At 48.2% G+C, this 22759-nt stretch overlaps 1 protein-coding gene across 1 annotated transcript in view; it reads right to left on the bottom strand.

The window, feature by feature from the left end:
- LOC144137586 (NADPH oxidase 4-like) overlaps positions 1-22490 on the bottom strand; it is a 90743-nt gene extending 68253 nt beyond the window's left edge. The window contains exon 1 of the mRNA XM_077669508.1: positions 22101-22490. Within this exon, the coding sequence (XP_077525634.1) occupies positions 22101-22490 (390 nt within the window). The remainder of the gene's footprint in view (positions 1-22100) is intronic.
- Positions 22491-22759: the final 269 nt, after the last annotated feature.

The raw sequence follows: 22759 nt of genomic DNA on the forward strand, positions 1-22759 counted from the left end.
CACTCCAAAACGATTTGCAGCGAAGTCTTGAAAATGCTGTCTAGCTCTAAATGAAGTGGTCTGCATGCCTATTTATAAACTGGACCGCGCTGTTATTACTTTGATCATTATCTGTGATTTTCATCCTCTCGTCCTTTTCATACTTTCCTACTTTCTTCTATCTTCCGTCTCTTTCTATATGCCGCATGGCAAAACCACGGAAAGAACAAATAGCTCACGAAAAATAATACTGCAATAAGCCGCAGGGACAACTATATCATTACGCCAATATCCACTTATCATAATCAGCAACCTCACCGTGAAGCTGTATACGTTTCGGAATTACCGTCTGTTGTCACGGGCTTCTACGGGTTATGTATGGTTGTAAGGAGCGGCTGTAACTCGTGTTTTATCGCAAATGCCCCGAAATAAAGTACCGTATTTACTCCCATAATGATCGTACTGAAGTTTGTCGTCAAAATTTGATGTTATAAAAATTTCCTGCGCAATGAACGCACCCTGAACTTGCCGCAGCAGCATTTCATATGTGTGCCAAGTCTTGCTGATGATGATCGTACTTCCCTCTGTTTCCTTCCCTTTCAAAGCAGACATGGCTACGTTATTGCCGCATACTTGCTGATATTAGCGATATCGGCAAGCATGCGTTCAATATTGATGAGGAAGAAACTCTCACTAAATGCACATAATGTACTCACAAGACAAAGAAAAAAATGCGCTCTGCTTGCTGCGTCGGCCCCCATGTCTGTTTTGAAGTCCCGCACTGTGACAGTGGCAGTCACTTATTGGTTGCCCTGTTGTCACCTCGCAGCAAGCTCGTTCCGGCGCATTCCGTAATTCATGAAAACACTGCATTTTGCGTCACTTTGCAAAGGAGCTCGCGGCGGTGTGTGGAGTTTTTATTTTATTATTAATATTTTTATTATTTCATGAGACCTATCGTAAAAATTCTGACCTGCAACTTGCTTGCGTTTTCTGTGCTCAAAAGTTTTTCGCGAAAAATTTACCCCGCGCAATGAACGCACCCCTAAATTTGCACGAAATTTTTTGGAAAAAAGTGCAATAATTACGCGAGTAAATACGGAATACGGCAACTGGCGCTGAGACGCCTATATCATTACACCGAGTTTCATTTAGTTGTCATAATTAGTTCACAGTGGAGTTGTAAACAATTGGAAATTTCTGTCTGCTGTCAGCATGCAGGCTTCTACGGTACAGTTTCTGTTACAGAGAAAGGCGGTAAATCCCGCTTTATCAAAACCACCCCTAATCAGATTATGTGACGTTGGACTGCAAAACCAACTGTGCACTGGACATTGATGTTTTCATTAACTTTTAAGGGGCGTGAAACAAAACAGGTTTTATTCGTGTTCCTTTTTTGAGAAAAATGTGAAAAATTGAAAAAAGACGATTCCGCACGGATTCACTAAAATTCGACGCACTTCTTAAGACGGAATCCTTATTCGTCCTATGCAGAATTTTATTTGGGTTCGAATGATATTTGACGGGTCGCCAAAAAGCACAGGTAAGTGTGGTAATTACAGCACTAACCCTCTACCGGGCCGGGATGGAATAAGGACTATCCGGATCCGTGCCGCATGGCAGGTGAATGTGACGGCAACGCAAATACGATGCAGCACTGAAAAAGTCTTCGATAAAGCCGGGTTTTTGCTTCAAATCACGTAAGAGACTTAAGTGCCCGATAATTTTTTTTGTTCACGCTGAAAAGAATATAACTGTTTCATGCTGCATTACAAAAGTCCCAGCACGGCTTGCGCTCTCACAATCTGCGCACGATTTCAGAAAGCGTTTCCTTCACTCAAGATTGGTCGCATCCCAACAAATTTCCCCGGAGAAGCTCTGTTTTTTTCAATGTTACCCTGTTGAAAAAAAAAAAAAAAGAACGATAGAGACGTGTTTTTTCCTAACGCCTTTTTGTTTTTTCAACCACTCACATCTCTACTGCGCACCCATGAAAGGTTTTATCTCAGAACGTATAATTGGTTAATGCAAGGACCAGTTGTAATGGAAATAATATTAAGTCGCTGCTACTGCGCGTAGTGAGAGCATCCCACAGCCACCGTAAAACGGAGTGCCCATCTGTGACGGCTAAGACAAAACTAGAGTCCTTCAAAGTGTCATGACTCATTAGGCTAGATAACTGGGAATCACAAATTCCAAACAGTCGTGCTTTGTTTGGGCTGCTCCACGGGAAAAGAGGTTCATTGCCATGCACTAGTTTGACTTGGCTGTCCAACCAGCATCCCACCATGGGGGCGAATACAGTCTCTAAGCTAAGCTAATAGGTAAACAAAAAAGGCTTAAAAAAGGTAAAAAAGATCCACTTAAGGCGCAGTTCCTTCAGTGGCTCTACAGGGTAACTTTTAAGACTTATTGACAATTACTTCGTAACAACCAATCAGAAAGCATTAACTGCGACTTATACCTTGAGATAAAATTTTCCGCTTCACCCCCCAAAAAAGAAATAAAAAACACACATTTCAGCGATGTTTATGGAATGGATTGATGCCACTGGCAAATAAATTAAGGCAACTTAGTACAGAGGGAGCTACCTGGCCGTTAAACTTTCATCCCGCTATTCTTTTTATGCGAAACCCTTGGTCGCTCTTTCATACGGGTGGGGTCTGTGACCACGCCCCACTACCCGGCCAAAACCTATAGCCTGTCCAAAACACAACCAAACGAAATCTATAACCAAAACCCGGCAACCCGGCCAATACCCCTAATTACTCTTCAATGAGACGATTATATGGGCAAAACCATCTCAAAACTAGTAAATCTGGTAGCACACTTCATACTGCTGAAAACAACAAATTAGGGATACTTAAGGCCAATCATTAATACATATATGATACTAGGAGTGTTCTTTTAATTAGAAATAGACGTGGGCGTAACTTTTGCGTTAATAAAAAGCCTGGTTAAAACAATGTTTTAACCAAAATACAAACAGGGCTCGTGCTGAAACACTGGGCTAGAGGCTCGCAATAGAATATGTCCCGAAAAGTGGTGGGGCAACAGTGCGAACGGGCGAAAATTGAATCGAATTTAGCAAACACACATTGTGTTTATCCCGGCAGGGCCGACACAGGAGGGGAAAAGCGTGAGAGGTGGACGGGAAAGAGAGGAAGGACAGCTTAGTGGTAAGGACGGCCGAAGACTATCGTCTTGCAACGACATCTGCAGCCAAGCGAGCAGATACACGGCAAATTTTCTTTCCTCGGTGTTCTCAGCAGACACTACACTGGCTTTGCGGCTTTTGATTTCACCTGAAGGGTATGTGACGAACGGACTAGGAGTAAAATCTCCCTCGGACACGATATCCCTGAAGACATCGTTCCATGTTCTAACGTCGCTTGCGATTATGGCGCCATGAACCCGGTCAATTGCATGTATCTACCCCTCGGTTAAACATGGCCCGTTTTAAGTGCAATGCACTCCTTAAGCGACCCTGAACCTGCGTCCACCGGCGATGTCCGCGCACGTGGAGATGGGCGCGCGCAGCCTGGCCGCTGACATGGCACATACCCACGTGGGGGATTGGCCAGGAATCTCCTCGTTTTCCTTGGCAACGGGGGGAGATGGGCACGCGCTACCTGGCCGCTGACATGGCACATACCCACGTGGGGGATTGGCCAAGAATCGGGCGTGAGAAGGGCTAATGCACCTGCTTAAAGGAGTACTGACACGAAATTCCAAAGCTGAGATCCGCTCTAGCAATCAAGTACAACGACAACACAAATAGGTGTCTGTGAATAAATGCATCTTTCTTTCTTTGTAGTTGTGTGTGTGTGTGTGTGTGATCTCTCTTTCGCGAACATTACCGAACCGCGCAAATTCAATTCGTGCATTCGCACTTTCACATTCTTCCCCTCGGGGAAATGCGGGGAATTTTTGAGCTTTGAAGTCTTCTTCTGGAGCTTTTGAGGATCCTCCTTCTTGTCGGTGCTCCATGGCGTCAGGCCACGGACAAAGCCATCTGCGCTACCGTGGAAAGGACAACGACATGGAGGCTACATAACGGATGTAAGCGGGTAAAAAAACATAAAAAATCCATGAAAAAAAACAGGTTGTTTTTGTTTTTCTTTTCAACCAAGATAAAGTTGTGAAACGCGAGCAGACGTCCCCACGAATTTCGTGGTGAGGTCACTCTCGCTGGACGCTGGGAAACTTCTGCTTAACTTCGCAGAATACAGAGGCTCCAAGAAAATTTGGCCAAAAAGAGTTTGGGGGTTGAAACTTTACTATCATCAACGCTGCGCCGATGAGATATCATCAGTGGTGCCCGTTGTCAGGCGGGAGCAGCTGTCGCTCGAGCTGCTTCGTCTTTCACGCATCGCCATATGTAAATAGAACCTCCGCATGTACCACATGGGAGTCAGAGTCCTTGGTCTTTCCTTCCCTTTTATATTTTGGGGCAGACAAACCAGCGCAGATGGTTCTCCTGTGATTCGGAGTCATACAGAGTTTGGCCTATTAAAAGGAGGTCACCTCGGTGCCGACGGAAGACCATTTTGATGGACAGATCGATTAAGGCGCTAACAAATGCCGACCGACGCGTTGGGAAGACAAGACAACGAAGCGGATCCCCACCTCCGACGACTTTCTTTGATGGGTGTAGAAAGCGATTATGCTAAAGCTGAGGGAATGCCGCAGCTTAACGGGACAATGAAAGACGGACTACCTATGCAGAACAAACACGATATTCCTCGGTATATGACCCTCCTTAATGGACTAAAGACAAAAAAGCGAAAAAAAAACGCGGATCATCGATGGAGAATTGAGTCGAGACGCGAAACCGATGCGTTAACGAGCTTTCTGCGCCACTTACAAAAAAAAAAAACTGAAGTAGAATTGAAATCGTTGAATTTGGAGCTCGAAGCATTATCGACGTTCAGCATGTAGAGGAGGAACGTGCAGCCAACATCGAAAACGAAGACGAAATTATTCATGTTACGTGCCAGATATCTTATAAATTGAAAGGCCAAAAATGTGACACCACAGAGCAACGGCAGATCTTCGAGGCATTGAATTCATCTACAAACTTTGGAGAGCTTTAGGCACTGAGAGAGCAATGCAACGACCCACGATATTGCAAAACTTCGGATGAAGAAGTCTTCTTGTCCGAACCTGGATACGTCAGATTTCTTTACCACAAGGAGAACCTGCGAACCTTTCATCTGCGTTGTTTGCGCCTGACCGTCAAACAGAAGATGTCTTGCTCTGGTGTGGATTCAAAGAGTTCACCAAAACGACAGTAAGCAGGCTAGGGGCAACACATCAAATCCCACGAGGTCGACAAAATCTTTGTATAGCGAATGTCTCGCACATCAGATAGCGAATTTTCAACCTGCAATAGAGAAATAACAATATAAGACAAAATATTTGCAATTGCCCAAAAGCGATGCACGACACTGAAGCGAGAGATACTGGCGTTTTTGCGAGACATTAAACCAAGATTACTTTTGCACGTACCCCACAACCCACCCGAGGAGTTTACGGCAAGCACCATTCTAAGAAACAGAATGCATCTGACGCGCAGAGTCGAATTTAGAAAGCGCAAGATCAAGAAGCAGGAGTCGCGAGAAAGATGTTTTCATGTCGGTGTATATAAATTTGATAAATACACACCAGAATGTTGGAGTTCAGGAGCGTCGAAGACTGGCGTCGAATTTCCGCCTGGCTGCGTCGTCTGCACCGACACTTCCGGCATGTGCTGAGAAGACGGCCTCTGTGGCAGTTTCGCCTTCCGATTCCCTCACCAGATCTGACAGGAACGAACTTGATGTACCAACTGAACGCGGACTGACCGCGCCTTCTTTTGAGCACCGTATAGGCGTTTCCTAGTCTGCACAGCCAAGCGACGCATGGCGCCATCTAGGGGCATGTTTGAAGCTATGTCCACGTGCTTGTGGTCCTCAATTTAATCGCTCAGAACCACTTGCTCTCGTAGTGTAGTTTCTTTTTAGTTCCGCTCCTGCGAAACAAAAATTCTAGCCCGGGTTCAAACCCCATTGCCGCTTTTTTTCATTTTCAAGGGTTTGTCATATTTGATTATTAACATTTGTTATCACGCATACAATCTATTTATGGCATATTTATGCATTATAAATGGGAATTCCGGTATTTTCGTTGCCTTTTGGTCAGTTTCGGCTATTTCTGTTGAATATTTTTCTACACCGGTGGTTTTCAACCAATTGCACGTCCGTTTTGGCTGTTATTTATTTCAGTTCGGGTGGTTTGTATGCTTTAGGTACGTTTAAGCTGTGATATAACCCCCGTAAGCACGGCCAGGTGACGGCTGGCTGTAGTGACTAGGAAACGCATATACACCTTTAGAGCCGGCGAAGATATTGAAACTTTATGATCATCATCGCTGCACCGATGAGATCATCATCGGTGCCTCTCATAACGCGGGAGCAGCTCTCACTTGAGCTGCTGCGTCTTTCACGCATCGCCATATGTAAATGGAAAACCACCGCATCCCCGAGACGTCGTGGCCTTTGTTCTCTCCTCTTATTAAGTAGAGAACACTTTAGGGGCTCGCCTTGTCGTCGTAGCTTACTCGCTGGACCCAAGTAGAGCCCCACGGCGTTCCGAGGTGGAGGTGTCCCACGGAAGCTTCGAAAACCAAGTTGTGTATTGGCGGTGAGCGCGACCACGGGTGGTGCTGCGAAGCGTACCTCCATGACGTCGGCTTAGGGATTCCCGTATTTGTCGTCTGCTTCTCTCGGGCTCTCTCTCCCTGCTGTTTCTTTGCGCTCGGTGGACGACGTCTGACGCTTGTCCGCACCAGATTTGGCATGTGGGTAACTTTTTATCATAATAATAGACAAAATCGCATACACTAGCTCAAGGCGTGAGTTTTGCAGTTTTGGGTGCCGCTACGGAAAAAACATTGCCGGCGTCGCCCCATTCCTTGCGAAGCCGGTCCTGTGTGGAGCGCGAAGCGTCGGAGCTAGGGGTAAGCTTCTGTATTAGGCAATCTTTCAAACAAAGGGAACAGTTAGCTGCTAATAAGCGACAACAGCGAAATTTCAATACCAAAACAAATACCAGGCCTTCAGGGCTCTCGGCTTTGGCAGAAGGCATTACGATTCCCGGTAATCGTATGTGAGTTAAGAGTTTTTGCAACCTTGCCGAAAGCTTATAAGTATTGTATCACATCCCTTTACGTTGTCATGGCATGAAAGTATGCCGGCATGCATTATGGGGCTGCAAGAACTGTAGGTTGAGTTTCGAATAACCCACTGTGTGTATAGGCACGTGCTGTTTTTGTTCATTTAATTTCATTTATTTTACTCTCAGGGCCGTTCAGGCGTTACAGAGAGGAGTGGGGTAAAAAAAGGAAAAGTACATAAACAATGGAGGGGTCAATAAAAATGGTTGGCAAGTGCAGACTTGAATTTTTCCAGTTCTTTCGCAGATTCGATGCCGACAGGAAGGCTATTCCAGGCCACACTGGTCTTCGGGAGGAATGAGCCAAAATAAAGGTTGGTGTTGCTGCTTGGCACACCTACTTTTAAATGGTTGTCAAGGCGCGTAGAAATGTATGCAGGGAGGATGAAAAGAGACTGTTTTAGTTTCGTTGTCGTAAAAAAAATTTGTGGAAGAGGCACAATCGTGAAATGAGGCTTCTAACCAGGCTTCTAACCAGTATGAAGGTTTATTGAGCAAAAAGACTCACGTCTACGGTAAAGATACAGTAACACTATGTTTGTCCAGACCTGGAGGGATATTTCAGTACATTCCCAACAACCATGTGTTCCCAGTATTCAGATTTACGGGAAAACTGCACTCAAGAGGAAGAGGAGGAGGAGCTAGAGGAGGAGAAGACTATTTAATAGTAAAATCGAGCTGATTAGTGGTTCGGGGCCTCAGTCCATGACAAATGAGTAAGAGCATTTTTTTCCAATTCATAGATCGCCATCCCGGATTTGTTCTTTACGTAGGGAAGAGTTTAAGAGAGCTTTTTGGAAATATTCCTCGGTTTCGATGCTCGTAATATATGCACATATACTATTTATTGCGTTCGTTAGCGAGTATATCAAGTCTTAAACACCGTAATGGTGTCATAATTGTTCTGGTTGAGAGTCAGTTCGTTATGATAACAATGGTTCCGATAGAAATTCGGAGCATGAAAGCCGCCTTTGAGTACTCTGGATGACGTTGCCTGGGGCGCGATCGTGCTGGCGTAGCAAAACCTTCTCATTGTATTTGCATGTGAATAAACAGCGCACGCTGCGGATATGCACTTTCTTGCCATAACCGAAGCCAATTTGTGAAGAAGGGAATGTATGCCATGCATACAGCCTGAAGAAAGTATCCTCACGATCTTTGTGAGCCTCCCAAACATCCCCAAACCTGCTAAGACATTTGTGACGGTTATTGAATAGTTGATTAATTAACTAATATTAAAATGAATACGTTGGGCACACGAAAACATTCATCTGATACAAGTCAACAACAACGAAAAAATAGAAGACAGCCGCTTTGTTTCCTGCTGTGCTATGCGCATGTACGTAGCACGAGACTGTTGAGTCGTCATAAGAGCATCTCAAAAATACTGTAGGGAAGCCAACGCATTTTGAATACTTATCTGTGCGCAAAACCTCGCGAATAAGCTAGAAAGGAGGGGCTGAACACGAGATTCTGACCGATGCTCTGAAGAAAGTTATTCTTTCGCTCCTCGTGTGTTGCAAACTTGCGAGGAATACACCTTCAAATTATTCAGATGTGTCAGCAGCTTGCAAACATGACTGAATTACTAAAAATACGTTTTTTCATGCACTAAAGCATCAAAGCGGGCGATTTCAAGCACAGGCACTGCCGCCCAGGGTGTCGAACCGGAACCGGAACGGAACCGAAAACCGGAACCGAACCCGAATTTTTGCCCGGAACCGGAACTGAACCGGAACAGAATTTTTTCTGCCATTTTGGAACTGAACCCGAACCGGAACGAATTGAAGGAACTGTTCCGAACCGGTTCCGGGGCCTAAAAAATATGATTTCTAGTTTTCCATTTCGGTACCCTACCTTTGCCACTCGCCAGACAGAACCATAAAATATTTTGCATAGTCTGCAGTTCCCAAGGCCCATCACGTTCTCTTCTTACTATTCCCCTCAATTTAATGTAAAGTTGACCGTATATACTATAAGTTTGCGTTAGGTACTGCCCATCTCTCCCAATTCTCTTTTACATTTAGCATAACCTAGGTTAGAACGCATATTCCGAGGCAACATATCATGGAATATTCTTCATGGTTTCTATCTGCATGGTATTTAAAATTGTGTAAAGTTTTTAATGTGTTGTTAATTCGCTATCCATCCCTGTCCGCTTGTGAAGGCCTTCAGGGACACCATCAACAATAAATCCATATATTCCACTTATTTCAGTTTGAATGGGCAGTTGTATACAAACAGCACTGCAACACAAACACTCGTAGTTCTCAAAATTAACGTCACTTCTTCTTGTATACAGTGCCGTTGTGTCATTTGGTTACTGCTCTAAGAGAACATGAGATATAAAAAATGGGGGTTCCTAATTTCCACTTTTAAAGTATATTTGATAGCATTTTCATGTTATCTTGAATTTGCTCAACCTTAAACTTTAAAGCCGGATGGATTAAAGTCGATTAATGCGGGTTAGCGGGTAGACTGGGTGGATTAGTTAGGCGAGTGAATGAGCTCATGTGAATTATTTGGACTAGTGTGTTGATTAATTTGGATTACAGGAATTAGCGAGTCAGTTAAGGCAGATTAGGCGGTGGGACCACACATAATATCTTGGGGGTCCTTGACATTTAGAAATTTTGCAGCATTCTCCTTCTCGACCAATCACGAAATTTTGTCAAGCACAAAGTAACCGCAAAGTTATGTGACGACCACCTGAACGCTATAAAAGATCTTTCTTTGTGCCCGTATTGCGCTGTTATGTTGTTTCTATATTAAAATTAACATATCGCACCAAAGTTAATAACTAATTGCCTAATGCATATTGCCGCGAACCATACATTGGGTTTGTTTATTTGTGTTTTGCTTTTACCGCCCGGCTGCGCCGGTCTGTGTTATCTCTGCGCCAAGGGAAGCGCGTGTTCCATTCTTTCTTTCTGTGCCGCATATGTTATCTGTTGTGATAGGGAGAGCATTCTGATCTAACGTGAACAGCCCAGAATAATCTTCTTGGATCTACTATGTTCTCGATGCGAATCGACGTTTCGAGAACCACGCGCGCCAAAAGATAAAAAGCCTGCAGTGCGGACGCCGGGGCATTCGATTCGACGACACTCGCCTGTGCAAGTCACTTTGTTGACCACTGCTTCGCCGCCTCTGTATTCTTTTGAGTTGTTAGGGGAGCACAAGTTCGCTCCAATAAACGTGTTTCTCATTCAAGACAACTGCATCGTCCTTGTCTTCGTGACATCTGGTGGAGGTGCCGGGGACGCACCCTTCGTGCCCACTACAACCTCGGGAAGCCGCCAAGCCAGTCCAACAAGAGCCAGCCCCCGCCTGCAAGATTTACCACCCGAGCTCGGTTTGATGCCAGAAGGGCCCAAGAAAAGGAACGCTGCAACCAACACCATGGTGCAAGAAACAACGTCGCCAATCGTCATGCAGCAGCCCCGGGAACCGCCATCGTTCCGGGGAGCCCCTGCTGAAGACCCCGAAGAATGGTTGGAGAAGCTGGAGCGAAAGGGTAATCGCCTATGCCAGCCGTGGTCTGTCGAAGGAGGAGAAAAACTATTCTGCCTCTGAGAAAGAGTGCCTGGCTATTATATGGGCGATTTCAAAATTTCGCCCATAAGTGTATGGAAGGCCATTCAAGGTTGTAACAGACCACCATGCACTGTGTTGGCTCGCCGATTTGAAAGACCCCTCTGGCCGTCTTGGGCGGTGGAGCTTGCGCCTGCAGGAGTTCGACGTTACAGTCGTTTATAAATCCGGCAGGAAACACTCCGATGCCGACTGCCTGTCCCGCGCCCCCGTCGACCCACCACCACAAGACTATGATGAAGACAGCGCGTTCTTCGGGATCGTGACGGAGAGCGACCTAGCCGCCCAGCAGCGTGCCGTCCCCGACTTACGCGTCATAATCGAGTACCTCGAGGGATGCAACGTTGCCGTTCCTAGGACCTTCAAACGCAGCTTACCAGCATTCAGCCTGAGAAACTCCGTCCTTGTGAAGAAGAATTTCAGCGGAACAAGAGCGAATTACCTTCTCGTCATCCCCGCGGACCTTCGTGACGAAATTTTGGAAGCGTGCCACGACGACCCGTCTTCCGGACATCTGGGCACAGCCCGCACTATTGGAAAAATCAAGGCGAGGTACTACTGGCAATTACCTCTGACGTCACCCATTACGTCCGGAGCTGCCGTGACTGCCAGCGACGAAAAACGCCGCCGACAAGACCCGCCGGACTTCTGCAACCGATCGCCTTCCCATCGAGACCATTTCAGCAGATTAGAATGGACCTTTTAGGCCCGTTCCCTACGTCACTATCACAGAACAAGTGGATTGTCGTAGCGACAGACTACATGACGCGCTACGCAGAGACCGCCGCTCTTCCGAGGGGGACTGCACAAGAAGTGGCGAAGTTCTTTATAAGCCAAGTTGTGCTGCGACATGGAGCCCCGGAAGTCCTAATCACAGACCGCGGAACGGCATTTACTGCGGAGCTGATGCAAGGAGTATTACGCTACACCAACACGGATCACCGAAGAACGACGGCGTACCACCCCCAAACGAACGGACTAACAGAACGTCGGAACAAGACAATCGCAGATATGCTGTCAATGTACGTTGACGTTGAACATAAGAATTGGGATGAAGTGCTCCCGTATGTCACGTTTGCGTACAACACGGCTATCCAGGAGACGACGCAGCTGACGCCGTTCGAGCTTGTCTACGGTAGAAGGCCGACTACGATGCTCGACGCCATGCTTCCGCACGTAGAAGACGACGACCTCAACGCCGACGTCCACGGATATCTTCAACGTGCGGAGGAGACCGCCAGCTCGCTCGATTTCGTATAACGGACCAGCAGCTGGTGGATGCGGGCCGCTACAACCTCCGACGCCGAGACGCCGAGTACCAACCAGGGGATCGTGTGTGCGTTTGGACTCCCATCCGACGACGCGGACTGAGTGAGAAACTTCTGCGACGGTATTTCGGACCCTACCAGATTCTACGACGTGCCGGCCAACTTACCTACGAAGTGATCCCCGATGGTGACTCCGGCACATCACGACAACGCACGCGGCCTGAAGTCGTCCACGTGGTTCGCTTAAAACCTTTCTACGGACGATGACGAACTTTTATTTTCATTTGTTCGGACTGTCGCTTATGTTAGCATCGGGTCGATGCACTCTTAGAGGGGGGGTAATGCCGCGAACCATACATTGGGTTTGTTTATTTGTGTTTTGCTTTTACCGCCCGGCTGCGCCGGTCTGTGTTATCTCTGCGCCAAGGGAAGCGCGTGTTCCATTCTTTCTTTCTGTGCCGCATGTGTTATCTGTTGTGATAGGGAGAGCATTCCGATCTAACGTGAACAGCCCAGAATAATCTTCTTGGATCTACTATGTTCTCGATGCGAATCGACGTTTCGAGAACCACGCGCGCCAAAAGATAAAAAGCCTGCAGTGTGGACGCCGGGGCATTCGATTCGACGACACTCGCCTGTGCAAGTCACTTTGTTGACCACTGCTTCGCCGCTCCTGTATTCTTTTGAGTTGTTTGGGGAGCACAAGTTCGCTCCAATAAACGTGTGTCTCATTCAAGACAACTGCATCGTCCTTGTCTTCGTGACAATATTTTATATTCGTCAATGGGTTTTCAAAACGTGTATATATATGATGTGAGACAGTTGGAAAGAAACTAAACTGACAGAAAAAAAGGGAGGAACGACCAACTGGTCTGATGCAAGAGACCTCCGATAGAATTCTTCAATACCTTCTCTTTTATTGTGCTACCGTTCTGCAGCCTCCGACAGGTGTAGCATCTCAACCCCCGAACACAGCCCCCTTCAAGCTGAGGACGCGGAGCCAAAACTTTAGTGCTAACCACATGGAGCGATTTTTCCAGCGACGCGACGAGCGACGCGACTAGGATCCGCAGTCGCCGAACCGAAGTCGCTCGCCGAGGCAACCACATGACAGCGACGGCTCGAGCGACTGAGCATGCGACTGAGGATGGCGATTTCAATGTTTCCGCACTGCGCATAGTAACGCGCTTGGTACACTGGTTGTTTGCAAACATTTTTTTTGTTCATTTGTCATAAAAAGCATGACTAAAAAGTATTGCGCCTTTCTACCTTGCTTTTTGCACTTCATTGCATCTCTAAAACTGGTTTGAGTTAGCGATAGCGCACGCTTTTCCTTCTGCGCCTCGTTTCTCGGCTCCAACATGAACGCCGTGAAGAATTCGCTTTCTCGATGTCGTTTTTCCCACACGGGTTTCATCCAGTGTGAGCGGGAGCATTCTTGCTTCTGCTTCAGCCTGTACACAAGCTTTTGCCACGCAAACGTCGTCTGCGTGGATTTGCAAACTCTTCCCCCCGTTCTCTTCCAAAACCGGAGGTTGCGTGCTTACGTAGGGGCTCTCCTATTGGCTAGTCGCTGAGGCCACTTCCGGGAGGCGAGCGACTGTTTCTGGCGGCCCAGAACCGAGCGATTCGATGAGCGACTTGGTCCGCGGCGAAAAGTAGTTCGTCGCTAGTCGCGTCGCTTCCCAAGTCGCTTGCAAAATCGCTCCACGTGATTGGGGCTTTTCATAACAGACTCTTAAGCCCCAACCACATGGAGCGATTTTGCGAGCGACTTGGTGCGCGACGCGACTAGCGACGAACTACTTTTCGCCGCGCACCAAGTCGCTCATCGAATCGCTCGGTTCTGGGCCGCCAGAAACAGTCGCTCGCCTCCCGGAAGTGGCCTCAGCGATTAGCCAATAGGAGAGCCCCTACGTAAGCACGCAACCTCCGGTTTTGAAAGAGAACGGGGGGAAGATTTCGCAAATCCACGCAGACGACGTTTGCGGTGCAGCGGCAAAGAAAGCTTTGCGTGGCAATTGAAGCTTGTGTACACGCTGAAGCAGAAGCAAGAAGGCTCCCGCTCACACTGGGTGAGACCCGTGTGGGAAAAACGACGTCAAGAAAGCGAATTCTTCACGGCGTTCATGTTGGAGCCGAGAAACGAGGCGCAGAAGGAAAAGCGTGCGCTATCGCTATCCCAAACCAGTTTTAGAGATGCAATGAAGTGCAAAAAGCAAGGTAGAAAGGCGTAATACTTTTTAGTCATGCTTTTTATGACAAATGAACAAAAAAAAATGTTTGCAAACATTCAGCGTACCAAGCGCGTTACTATGCGCAGTGCGGAAACATTGAAATCGCCATCCTCAGTCGCATGCTCAGTCGCTCGAGCCGTCGCTGTCATGTGGTTGCCTCGGCGAGCGACTTCGGTTCGGCGACTGCGGATCCTAGTCGCGTCGCTCGTCGCGTCGCTGGAAAAATCGCTCCATGTGGTTAGCGCTTTAGCAGGCGTAGCCCAACTTTGCGAACGATCGATTGCATCTTACAGCACTTCCAATGATCAATCGGAGACCACCAACGAGACAGTCACGATTGTATGGGCACCAACTCATACTGGCATCCCCGGCAAACAAGATCACCAACCTCGTGGCTCAAGATTTGACCCGCTTAGCCAGCGCTGATGAAGCCGGGCCCGAGTGCATGCATCCTGCAGTCACAGACCAGGAAGTTACTCAGCACTATAGCCTATTTCGTAGAACGTATTCCTCCCAGCACAACTCACTACTGATTAACCATGCAGGAAAGATTACTCCGCGCCTTGCGGGCATACACCATCCCACAAACCACCAGACTCCACCTTTTTGACGGGACACATCTTTCTCCATTTCGTCGCTTCTGTGGAGAGCCTGGGAACCTCATACACATAGTAGGCGGCTGCGACAAGTGTACTGTGTATCCAGCCAACCTCCATGTTACCATAGAGATTTGGGAGACAGCCATGACCAGCTCCGGCCTTCAAGATCAGTTGTTCTGGATGGAAACGGCTGTCGATTCGGCCTCCTCTAATGAGGACGCCTCTCTGAACCTTTGCCTCGATTTAATTAAACTTCATTTTCTCTCTCTCTCTCTCTACAAGTGTTCATTACTGCTGCTTGTGACTTCACTTTGCTATCATCTTTCCTAGAGCCCAATCGCTGTCAACGGTCACTGAAGGGCCATTAGAAAGTTCCTATCTCTGGTGGTTCCCTATCCAATGCCGTCCTATACACGCCGTCCAATGAGCCTTTATAGCCGTTCTTTCTTTCCAACAGCTCTGTTAGCAGATAAAAGATGAGCAGAAAGAAATTGCTCTAAATGCCACCTGCCACGCTTGGCAGTCGGAAATTAACGCCGACGCCGGACTGTTTTCTACTTCTAGCACTGCTAATCATTTCGTGTTAAAGCTAAAGCGCCGTTGAAACTTGGGGTAGATGAAAAGCGTAGCAGACCAACCGATTTATTTACAATGCATATTTTTTTCCTCATAGTGCGAAAATAGGGGTGCGTGCGTGCGTGCGTGCGTGCGTGCGTAACATTTGATCTATCCAAAAAAAGATGACGGGGGCGTACGATCTCCTCCCGCCAAAGAGACCACCCGTTTGCCAGTAAACTACCTGCCCGACTGCCCGCCTGCCTGCCTGCCAGGCAGAACATTCTGGTCAGGATGCATGATTTGGGGACGAGGGGCGGCCCGTCACGAGCTGCCGGGGGATGGGAGACGCAAAATGCCCCACCACGGCGACACTCAAGGGTACCAAAAACGATTGCTTAGTAGGTCGAGGCAAAAAATAGCCTGCAGGGAGGCTGCCCATTGCCAGAAGATTCTGGTTAGGATGCACCAATGGGGGAGGCGCTGGCGGCACCAGGGCGCTGCCCGCTAGCCAGGAGGGTACATGTTCGCCTTCGAGAAGACTGTGGCGAGGACGCATTATTTGGAGACGATGTGCGGCCAGCCACCGGTCGGTGAACGGAGTGGATCACAGAGCGGCACAGCGGTGGCTATGAAAAGCAATGCGTTAGAGCGCAGCCCTTAAGCGCCCGCTCCTGTGGTTTCACTTTCGCGTAGTTTCTCAGCGTCGGCCTCGTTGTAACCGAGAGAACGAAGACGCCACTGAAGATGGAGCGAGCAGGAAAGCGGAGGACGAAAGTATGGCGAAAGTGGGAGGGGAAAGCGAAATTTCCAGACCACGCCAGACATGCTCCACGGCAGCAACGCCTTACGAGATAACGACAGAGTATACCGCATGCCGTCGTGAATTTGTTGAGGACGCGATCACTTTCTAAGACACAGCAGCTATGCGCCGTCGCCGATAAGACTACAGTTCGCGCTGCGCTCAAATTTTGCATTAGCGACTACCGTAATCGTCTGCCATATTTTTTTGTTTCCTCAAGAACTGTGGTGTATAAAATTGCAGTGGTATAAGCCAAGTATAAAATAAAATTTAATCATGAAAATGAACGAACTTAAATTAATAAAGGTAAACTTGCGGTCATAAAGAGTAATGCTTTCACATTCATACAAATAGGTAGCCTTAAGTGTCGCAACGAACCCTTTTAATAGCTTCAGTTATTGTTGTAATCGTTGACCTATCTGTCACGATTTGGCCCACATTCGTGAACGTGGGGGGGTCGTAGTACCCTCCACTCAAGTGACCACCCGCAGCGTGCTGGTGGTGATGGTGACTGACCGCTAGCAGCTGTGCTCGTCGGTGTTTATTCGCCAGCCGTGCACAATGTTTCACACCGAGCCTAGCAGGGCCACCGAACTTAGCGGCCAACGAAAATTGGGGAGGGGGCGGGGGCGCCACATACTCGTCACACTACCATAGAAAACATTTTGCAGTAGCTTGTACAGTTAAAGGAGCTATTGAAGACTTTAGATAAACTCGCCGCGGTGGCTCAGTGGTTAAGGCGTTGCGCTGCTAAGCACATAGACGCGGGGTAGATTCCCGGCCGCGGCGGCCACTTTTCTGATGGACGCGAAAAGCGAAAACGTCCGTGTGTACGAGATTTCGGCGGAGGTTAAAGATCCCCAGGTTGTCAAAAATAATCCGGAGCCCTCCACTACGGCACGCCTCATCGTCTGCGTTGCGTCGGTGCGTTAAACCCAACAATAAATAAATAAATAAATAAATAAATAAATAAATAAATAAATAAATAAATAAATAAATAAATAAATAAATAAATAAATAAATAAATAAACACATTCGATAAACGCTATCACTCTTCTGCGCCTTTGGAAGCACTACGAGAACTATAGGAATTGCCAGCACAGAGCAACAGTGCGTGATTTGCTCGTCGCTGCGGATGCAGCTTCCGTTTCTGCTTCGCTTTTGTGGCTTTCTTTTTAAAGTGGCTATGAAGTGCGTTCTATTCTGCAACTTAAGGAAAGCCGGCAAATAGCCGCTACACCGCTGTAATGATGTCATTCAGCGGTCGAAGAGCGCCAAGACCGGTAAGGAGGGAAAAATATTTTAAGCATACTTTCAAGTTATCTGTTGAGGAGAGAGCAGTAATTTTTGGCTGAGGCACTTTGATACCCCCTAATCTAAGTACAGGATGTGTTGGTTGACTACTTTCTGCAAGCATTTAGAAAAAAGTTGAAAAAAGTGTTGCAGGGTCGCTTTAGTTTGGCCAAGGCAAAATATTTGCACGAAGAAACATTCATTGTGACATTGTTTTTATGTCGCCTTGATAAGGAGACGAAAAACGACAACAAAAAAAATTAACAGAAAAAAACACACCTGCTTTTTTTCTTCGAACCCGTGTGAACCCGTTTGAACCGGTTCAAACCGGTTCGAACCGGAACGGAATGGTGATCTGGAACTGAACCCGAACCAAACCCGGAAGGCTTGAACCCGAACCCGAACCGAACCCGAAAAAAGTCCGGTTCGACACCCTGCTGCCGCCCCTCACAAGCGGAGTGTAGCAGACGATAGCGGCGCGAGTCCCTAAGCCGACGTCAGAGCCAGGGGGCGCCACTCAAACATCTAACCACCAATATAGCCATTACCGTTCGAAACATAAACCGTTGGGGCTTTCATACATCTCCCCGTTGTTCAGCGCAAAGAAAACTGCAGGTACATTTCAGGCAAACTATGCAAACAAATTCAATTCAATTCAATTCAATTCAATTCAATTAGCCGGCAGCGCCTGCATTAATTTAGTAAGGAACGCTCGTTGGGTCGATTTTTAAGAGAGAGAGAGAGAGAGAGAGAGAGAGAGAAGGAGAGAGAGAGAAAATAAACTTTATTAAACTGAGCTTGTTTTTAGCGTGAAAAGTTGGTGGTCGTTGTTATCAGCCCAACGACGACGGAGGCGGCTCTTAAAGGAGCCATGAAGAGAAAACACAAGTTTGGTTCATTCGAAAGATTGCCTCGTTAGAACCATAACGACACCACTTATAACGCAAACTTCGCTCAAATAAGCTACATAATTAGGAAAAAAGGAAATGACCATGCGACCCACCAGCTCATTTTCCGCAACAGAACCTGTGATGTCACTTGGGAATGCTCTGCGATTGGCGGAGGCCGGCAAAAGCAAACGCATGTTAGGCAGGGCTTACAGTTTGCATAGCGAGCTAAATGCCCATGAAACATACTGCACATTCTTTTTATGACAAAGAACGGTGGAGTAAACGGTTGAAGGTCCGAACGAACTCGCAAACGTGTGCGCCAATGCCTACGAAACTAGCGCCGGCCGAGCTCGACATCTCGCCGTCGCGCAGACGAATTTTCGGGTTCGAGGCTCTTCGGGGCCAACGAACCGTTCCAGCACGCACAGCCGCGACCTTGCTTCGTATCGTAATCCCTTCACAGGAGGTTGGCCGTCATATCGCCAACCAGCAAAGGTACAAATAGAAACGAGGGGAGTAAGGAAGAGCAAGAAGCGACGAGATAGTGCCAGTCGTCGCGTAAGTTTCGAATGGTGTTGGCTTGCTGCTGTCGTTACGAGCTCGTTTCCAGTTTACAACCACTGAAAACTTCAGTTTGTTCGAGTACTTTACAATGAAATTTCGTTGCTGCGTTTTGAAATGCCCATGTAGTACGGGCAAATCGTCGAGGGAGTGCGACATCCCCGCCGGTGAGGAGATCTCCTTTCATGTGCTGCCCAACGACGAACCTAGGCGAAGCAAGTGGCTACGTTTTGTGAACTTTGCAAACGGAGGAGAAAGAGAGCTAAAGGAAGCACGAGTGTGCTCGCTTCATTTCAGAGGAAGTGATTACGGCAGGGACCCTTACGTTAGCTCACTCCTGGGACATGCTGGCGCTCGTCGCCGACTTCGTCAAATCGCTCTGTCCTTGGGGAAAAAAATGCCGTAAACACCGTGCATTGACGCTCGTATCTTTCTGGTCGAAGCAGAGAGCTCGCGCGAACGGCTTTCCATACACGACACCGGCCAACTGGCATAAGTGATACTGCTACTGAAATTGAACTATTATTAACCGTAATCAAAATACGGCACATACCGTATAAACCGGATTATAGGTCGACCCGGTATATAGGTCGACCCCCACCTTGAGGTGGGAAAAGTTCAAAAAAAAAATAATTCGGCACAGAAGCGCACTCACAATGTCTATATTTATTTTCGACGCCCGTCCGTCACTGCCACTCACTATGCCTGCCGAAGTCACTCGTCCGAGCTCTCAGAGTCGTCCAAGGATGACTGCTTCGCACTGTCATCTTCCATGCCATCAGGCGCGTTGCTGATGGAGCACTTCCTGAACGCTCGTGTAACCATGTCGTCGGGCAGCGACTGCCGAGAGAACTATCCACTCATTGTACAGTTCGCGGAGCCCGTCCGCCCATGGCCTCAGGAGCGATCGTAAGCGAAGTTCCCAGACGAAGTTCCCGGACGAAGTCCGCCACTTTGTTCTCCAACTCGGGGTGCACAGCTTGACGTCCACGGAACGATCGGTTTCGGGGGTTGCACGCCCACAGCTTAGCTTTCTGGCTCCGCCAGTACCGCACACTTTTCTCCGAAACGCCTAACTGGCGATTCTGCTCGGTGACTCAATCGCCGTCAGCTTAAACGCCGCGGTGAACTGGCGTCGACTGCCGCCACTCATCTCGGAACAGAGACGTACAGAAATGTACGCACGCACGCAAAATAAACGAGTAAAAGACGAAAAACTAGAGAAAAGCGAAATCAAATAAAGGCCTGATAGTGCGAGAGAGCAGTCCGACACGAATGGTGATGGCGACGGACTGCGCTTGCACATTGTTGCCAGACAACGATTTACATTCTGCCAATGACCGCTATATAAGACGAGGGGTGACTTTTGCGCGGATTTTTTTGCAAAAAAACTCGACCTATATTCCGGTTTATACGGTACGTACCAGTCTATATTCGTCCGTCGCGACGGGGCTGACGAGGCAGCGGTGCCGACGGCTGGGCGTTCGTCTGTTGTGGCTATCGCGGAATGGTCGCTTTCCCGTCCACCGCGTATCCCACAACTCTTGCCGCTCGTGCACTTAGAAGCATTGAGCGTTTTTGTGGTGTGAGGTTGTTAAATACAAGCCCGAGCTCCTCGGCGAGAGTTTTGTTCTCCGGATCAGGCGATTCCATGACTAGGGCTGCGGGTGCACTAGGTTTTACTAGTATTTTTAAAATGGCCGCCGTCTCGATCGACTCCCGCGTGTGGGTGCTATATGGAGTCGACATACTAAGTATCTGTTTCATGGACCGGCTCTATAACGCCATTGTACACGTCACGGAATGTTCAATTTTAGCGGGAGATTTAAAATTTTGGCTTAAATTGCCTTATTTCTCAGTGAATAAAGCATCATTTGCTTCCGGGAAAGCGCTTGGGGTACTATGAAACACCTAATCTTTCGAATAAAACAAACTTTTGTTTTCTCTTCATGGCTCCTTTAAGATCAGGGAGGTCTGTACCTCCCTGCCGAGGGATGCCAGTGCTTCTCTACACGGCTCAGCTGTGGTGATTCGGGGATAGGAATTTCGGGGTCAGGCCCATAGAATGTGGGGTAGGGTGGCTGGAGCTGTGCAGAGGGTGCAGTTCGGGGATGGGACTTGTGTTGGGTGGATTAGGCGCAGGCGGGTTGGGTGTGGGTATGTGTTTGTTTGTATAAGCCTCCAGGCTTGCTCTTGGGCTGTTGTGAGTTCCGACTGCGGGGGTGCTAGCTTTCGGCGGCAAAGGCGGTAACGTTCTGACATCGGTATAGTTAAGGAGACTGTCTCTGGAAGACCTTGCCCCGTGGGATGGGTCGGGCGCCACTCCAGCTCGGAAGGTAAGATCTCGAGTCTGAGAGTTTGCGGTTCCGTTCCCTTCCCATCCTGCGTGGTCCGGTGTCCGTAGTATGTCTACTTGGGTGAAGGGGGGATTCTTCTGAAAAATGTTGAGTGCCAGGAATGAAATGTTGCCCTGGGCAAAATTTTGAATAGCGGCTTTGGAATCTGAGATAATTGGAATCTGGGTGTTGCTTGCTTGGTTATTCATTGTCCTCTTGGTTCCATTGTCATTTGAGGGTTGGCTGACACTGTTTGATGAGTGGTTTGAAGGACAGTCCTTGAGCACTTGGGCATATGTTATGCGTCGGCGTGGTTGAAAGCGTTGCGGGTAGTCTGTCGTCTCTGTCGGGTGGTTTCCTTCGCACACAATGCAGTTTGGGGTGCACGTGTGGTCTTCGGTTTGATTCGGTGTTCCACAGATACTGCAGCGGATTGAGGGTTTCTGATTTGGACAGAATTCCTGTGTGTGACCTTTTTGCCAGAAGGCGAGGCATGCTTCAGTTTTACGTCGAGATGGCTTGCAGCGGTAGGTCCTCGATCTGTACCGGAACCAGCAAGGGACTCGGTGTCCATGGAATAGTACTTGTGTCGTATTCGTTGTCCTTTGTGTCTTCACTGCCAAAATGAGCAGTTCTTGAGTGTAGCTAAAAATGCTGCTTTCGATTTCTTCATGCATGGGTATGCGTTTCGGGGATATTAAAAATTATCCCAGCCGTGGTGTTCGGAGGAGCCGCCACATGCGCAGCAGTCATGAAGGTATTGCCACCTACCTGAATGGCTTTGATGTCGGCGTAGCGTTGAGCTCGCTCTTCTGAGGGAGTACTGACGATGACATAGTTCAGTGTAGGTCGAATGCGTGGATGGTCTCGGGGGTTTTGGGCTATGTGGGCTGCTTGAAGCACCGTATCCGCTAGTGCTGCCGGAGTAACTTTGCGAACATCGAGTCCTCCACGTGGTAGGAGCACGATCTTGATGTCGTCCGGCGGCAGCGGCGCGGCCGGATGGCCACGGTGTGGCTGCTTGTGCAGGCGGCGATTTCCCACGGTTGAATTCTTGGCAGATTCATGAAGACTTCGTTGTCTGCTGCGCACAGTCTTCCGATCCTGGTGAAGAAGTTCTTCCGGGTTGATGGGCTGACCATCGACGGCGATCGCCTGCATGTTGGTAGCGCTGCGCTGAGGCTCGGAGAGGCAAGGTCGGGCCTCAGCCTAACCCCGGCGTGGTCTTCTGTCGATCAGCAATTTCGGAACGAGAGATATAGGGAACCACTAAAGGGGATACTTGGGGTGGCCCTGACGCCTTCCGACGTCTCTGGATGCTGAAGTGAGGTGGATGGGCCTGGAAGTTTCGGCTCAGCGAATGAAACTTGGCGGAGCCCATACGAGGCATGTCCGAACAGATCAAGCGATTGGAGTCCCCCTTTACGATA

Source organism: Haemaphysalis longicornis, unplaced genomic scaffold (assembly GCF_048455015.1).
Source record: "Haemaphysalis longicornis isolate Haplotype H1 unplaced genomic scaffold, Haemaphysalis longicornis Haplotype H1 scaffold_41, whole genome shotgun sequence".
NCBI classification, from domain to species: domain Eukaryota; kingdom Metazoa; phylum Arthropoda; class Arachnida; order Ixodida; family Ixodidae; genus Haemaphysalis; species Haemaphysalis longicornis.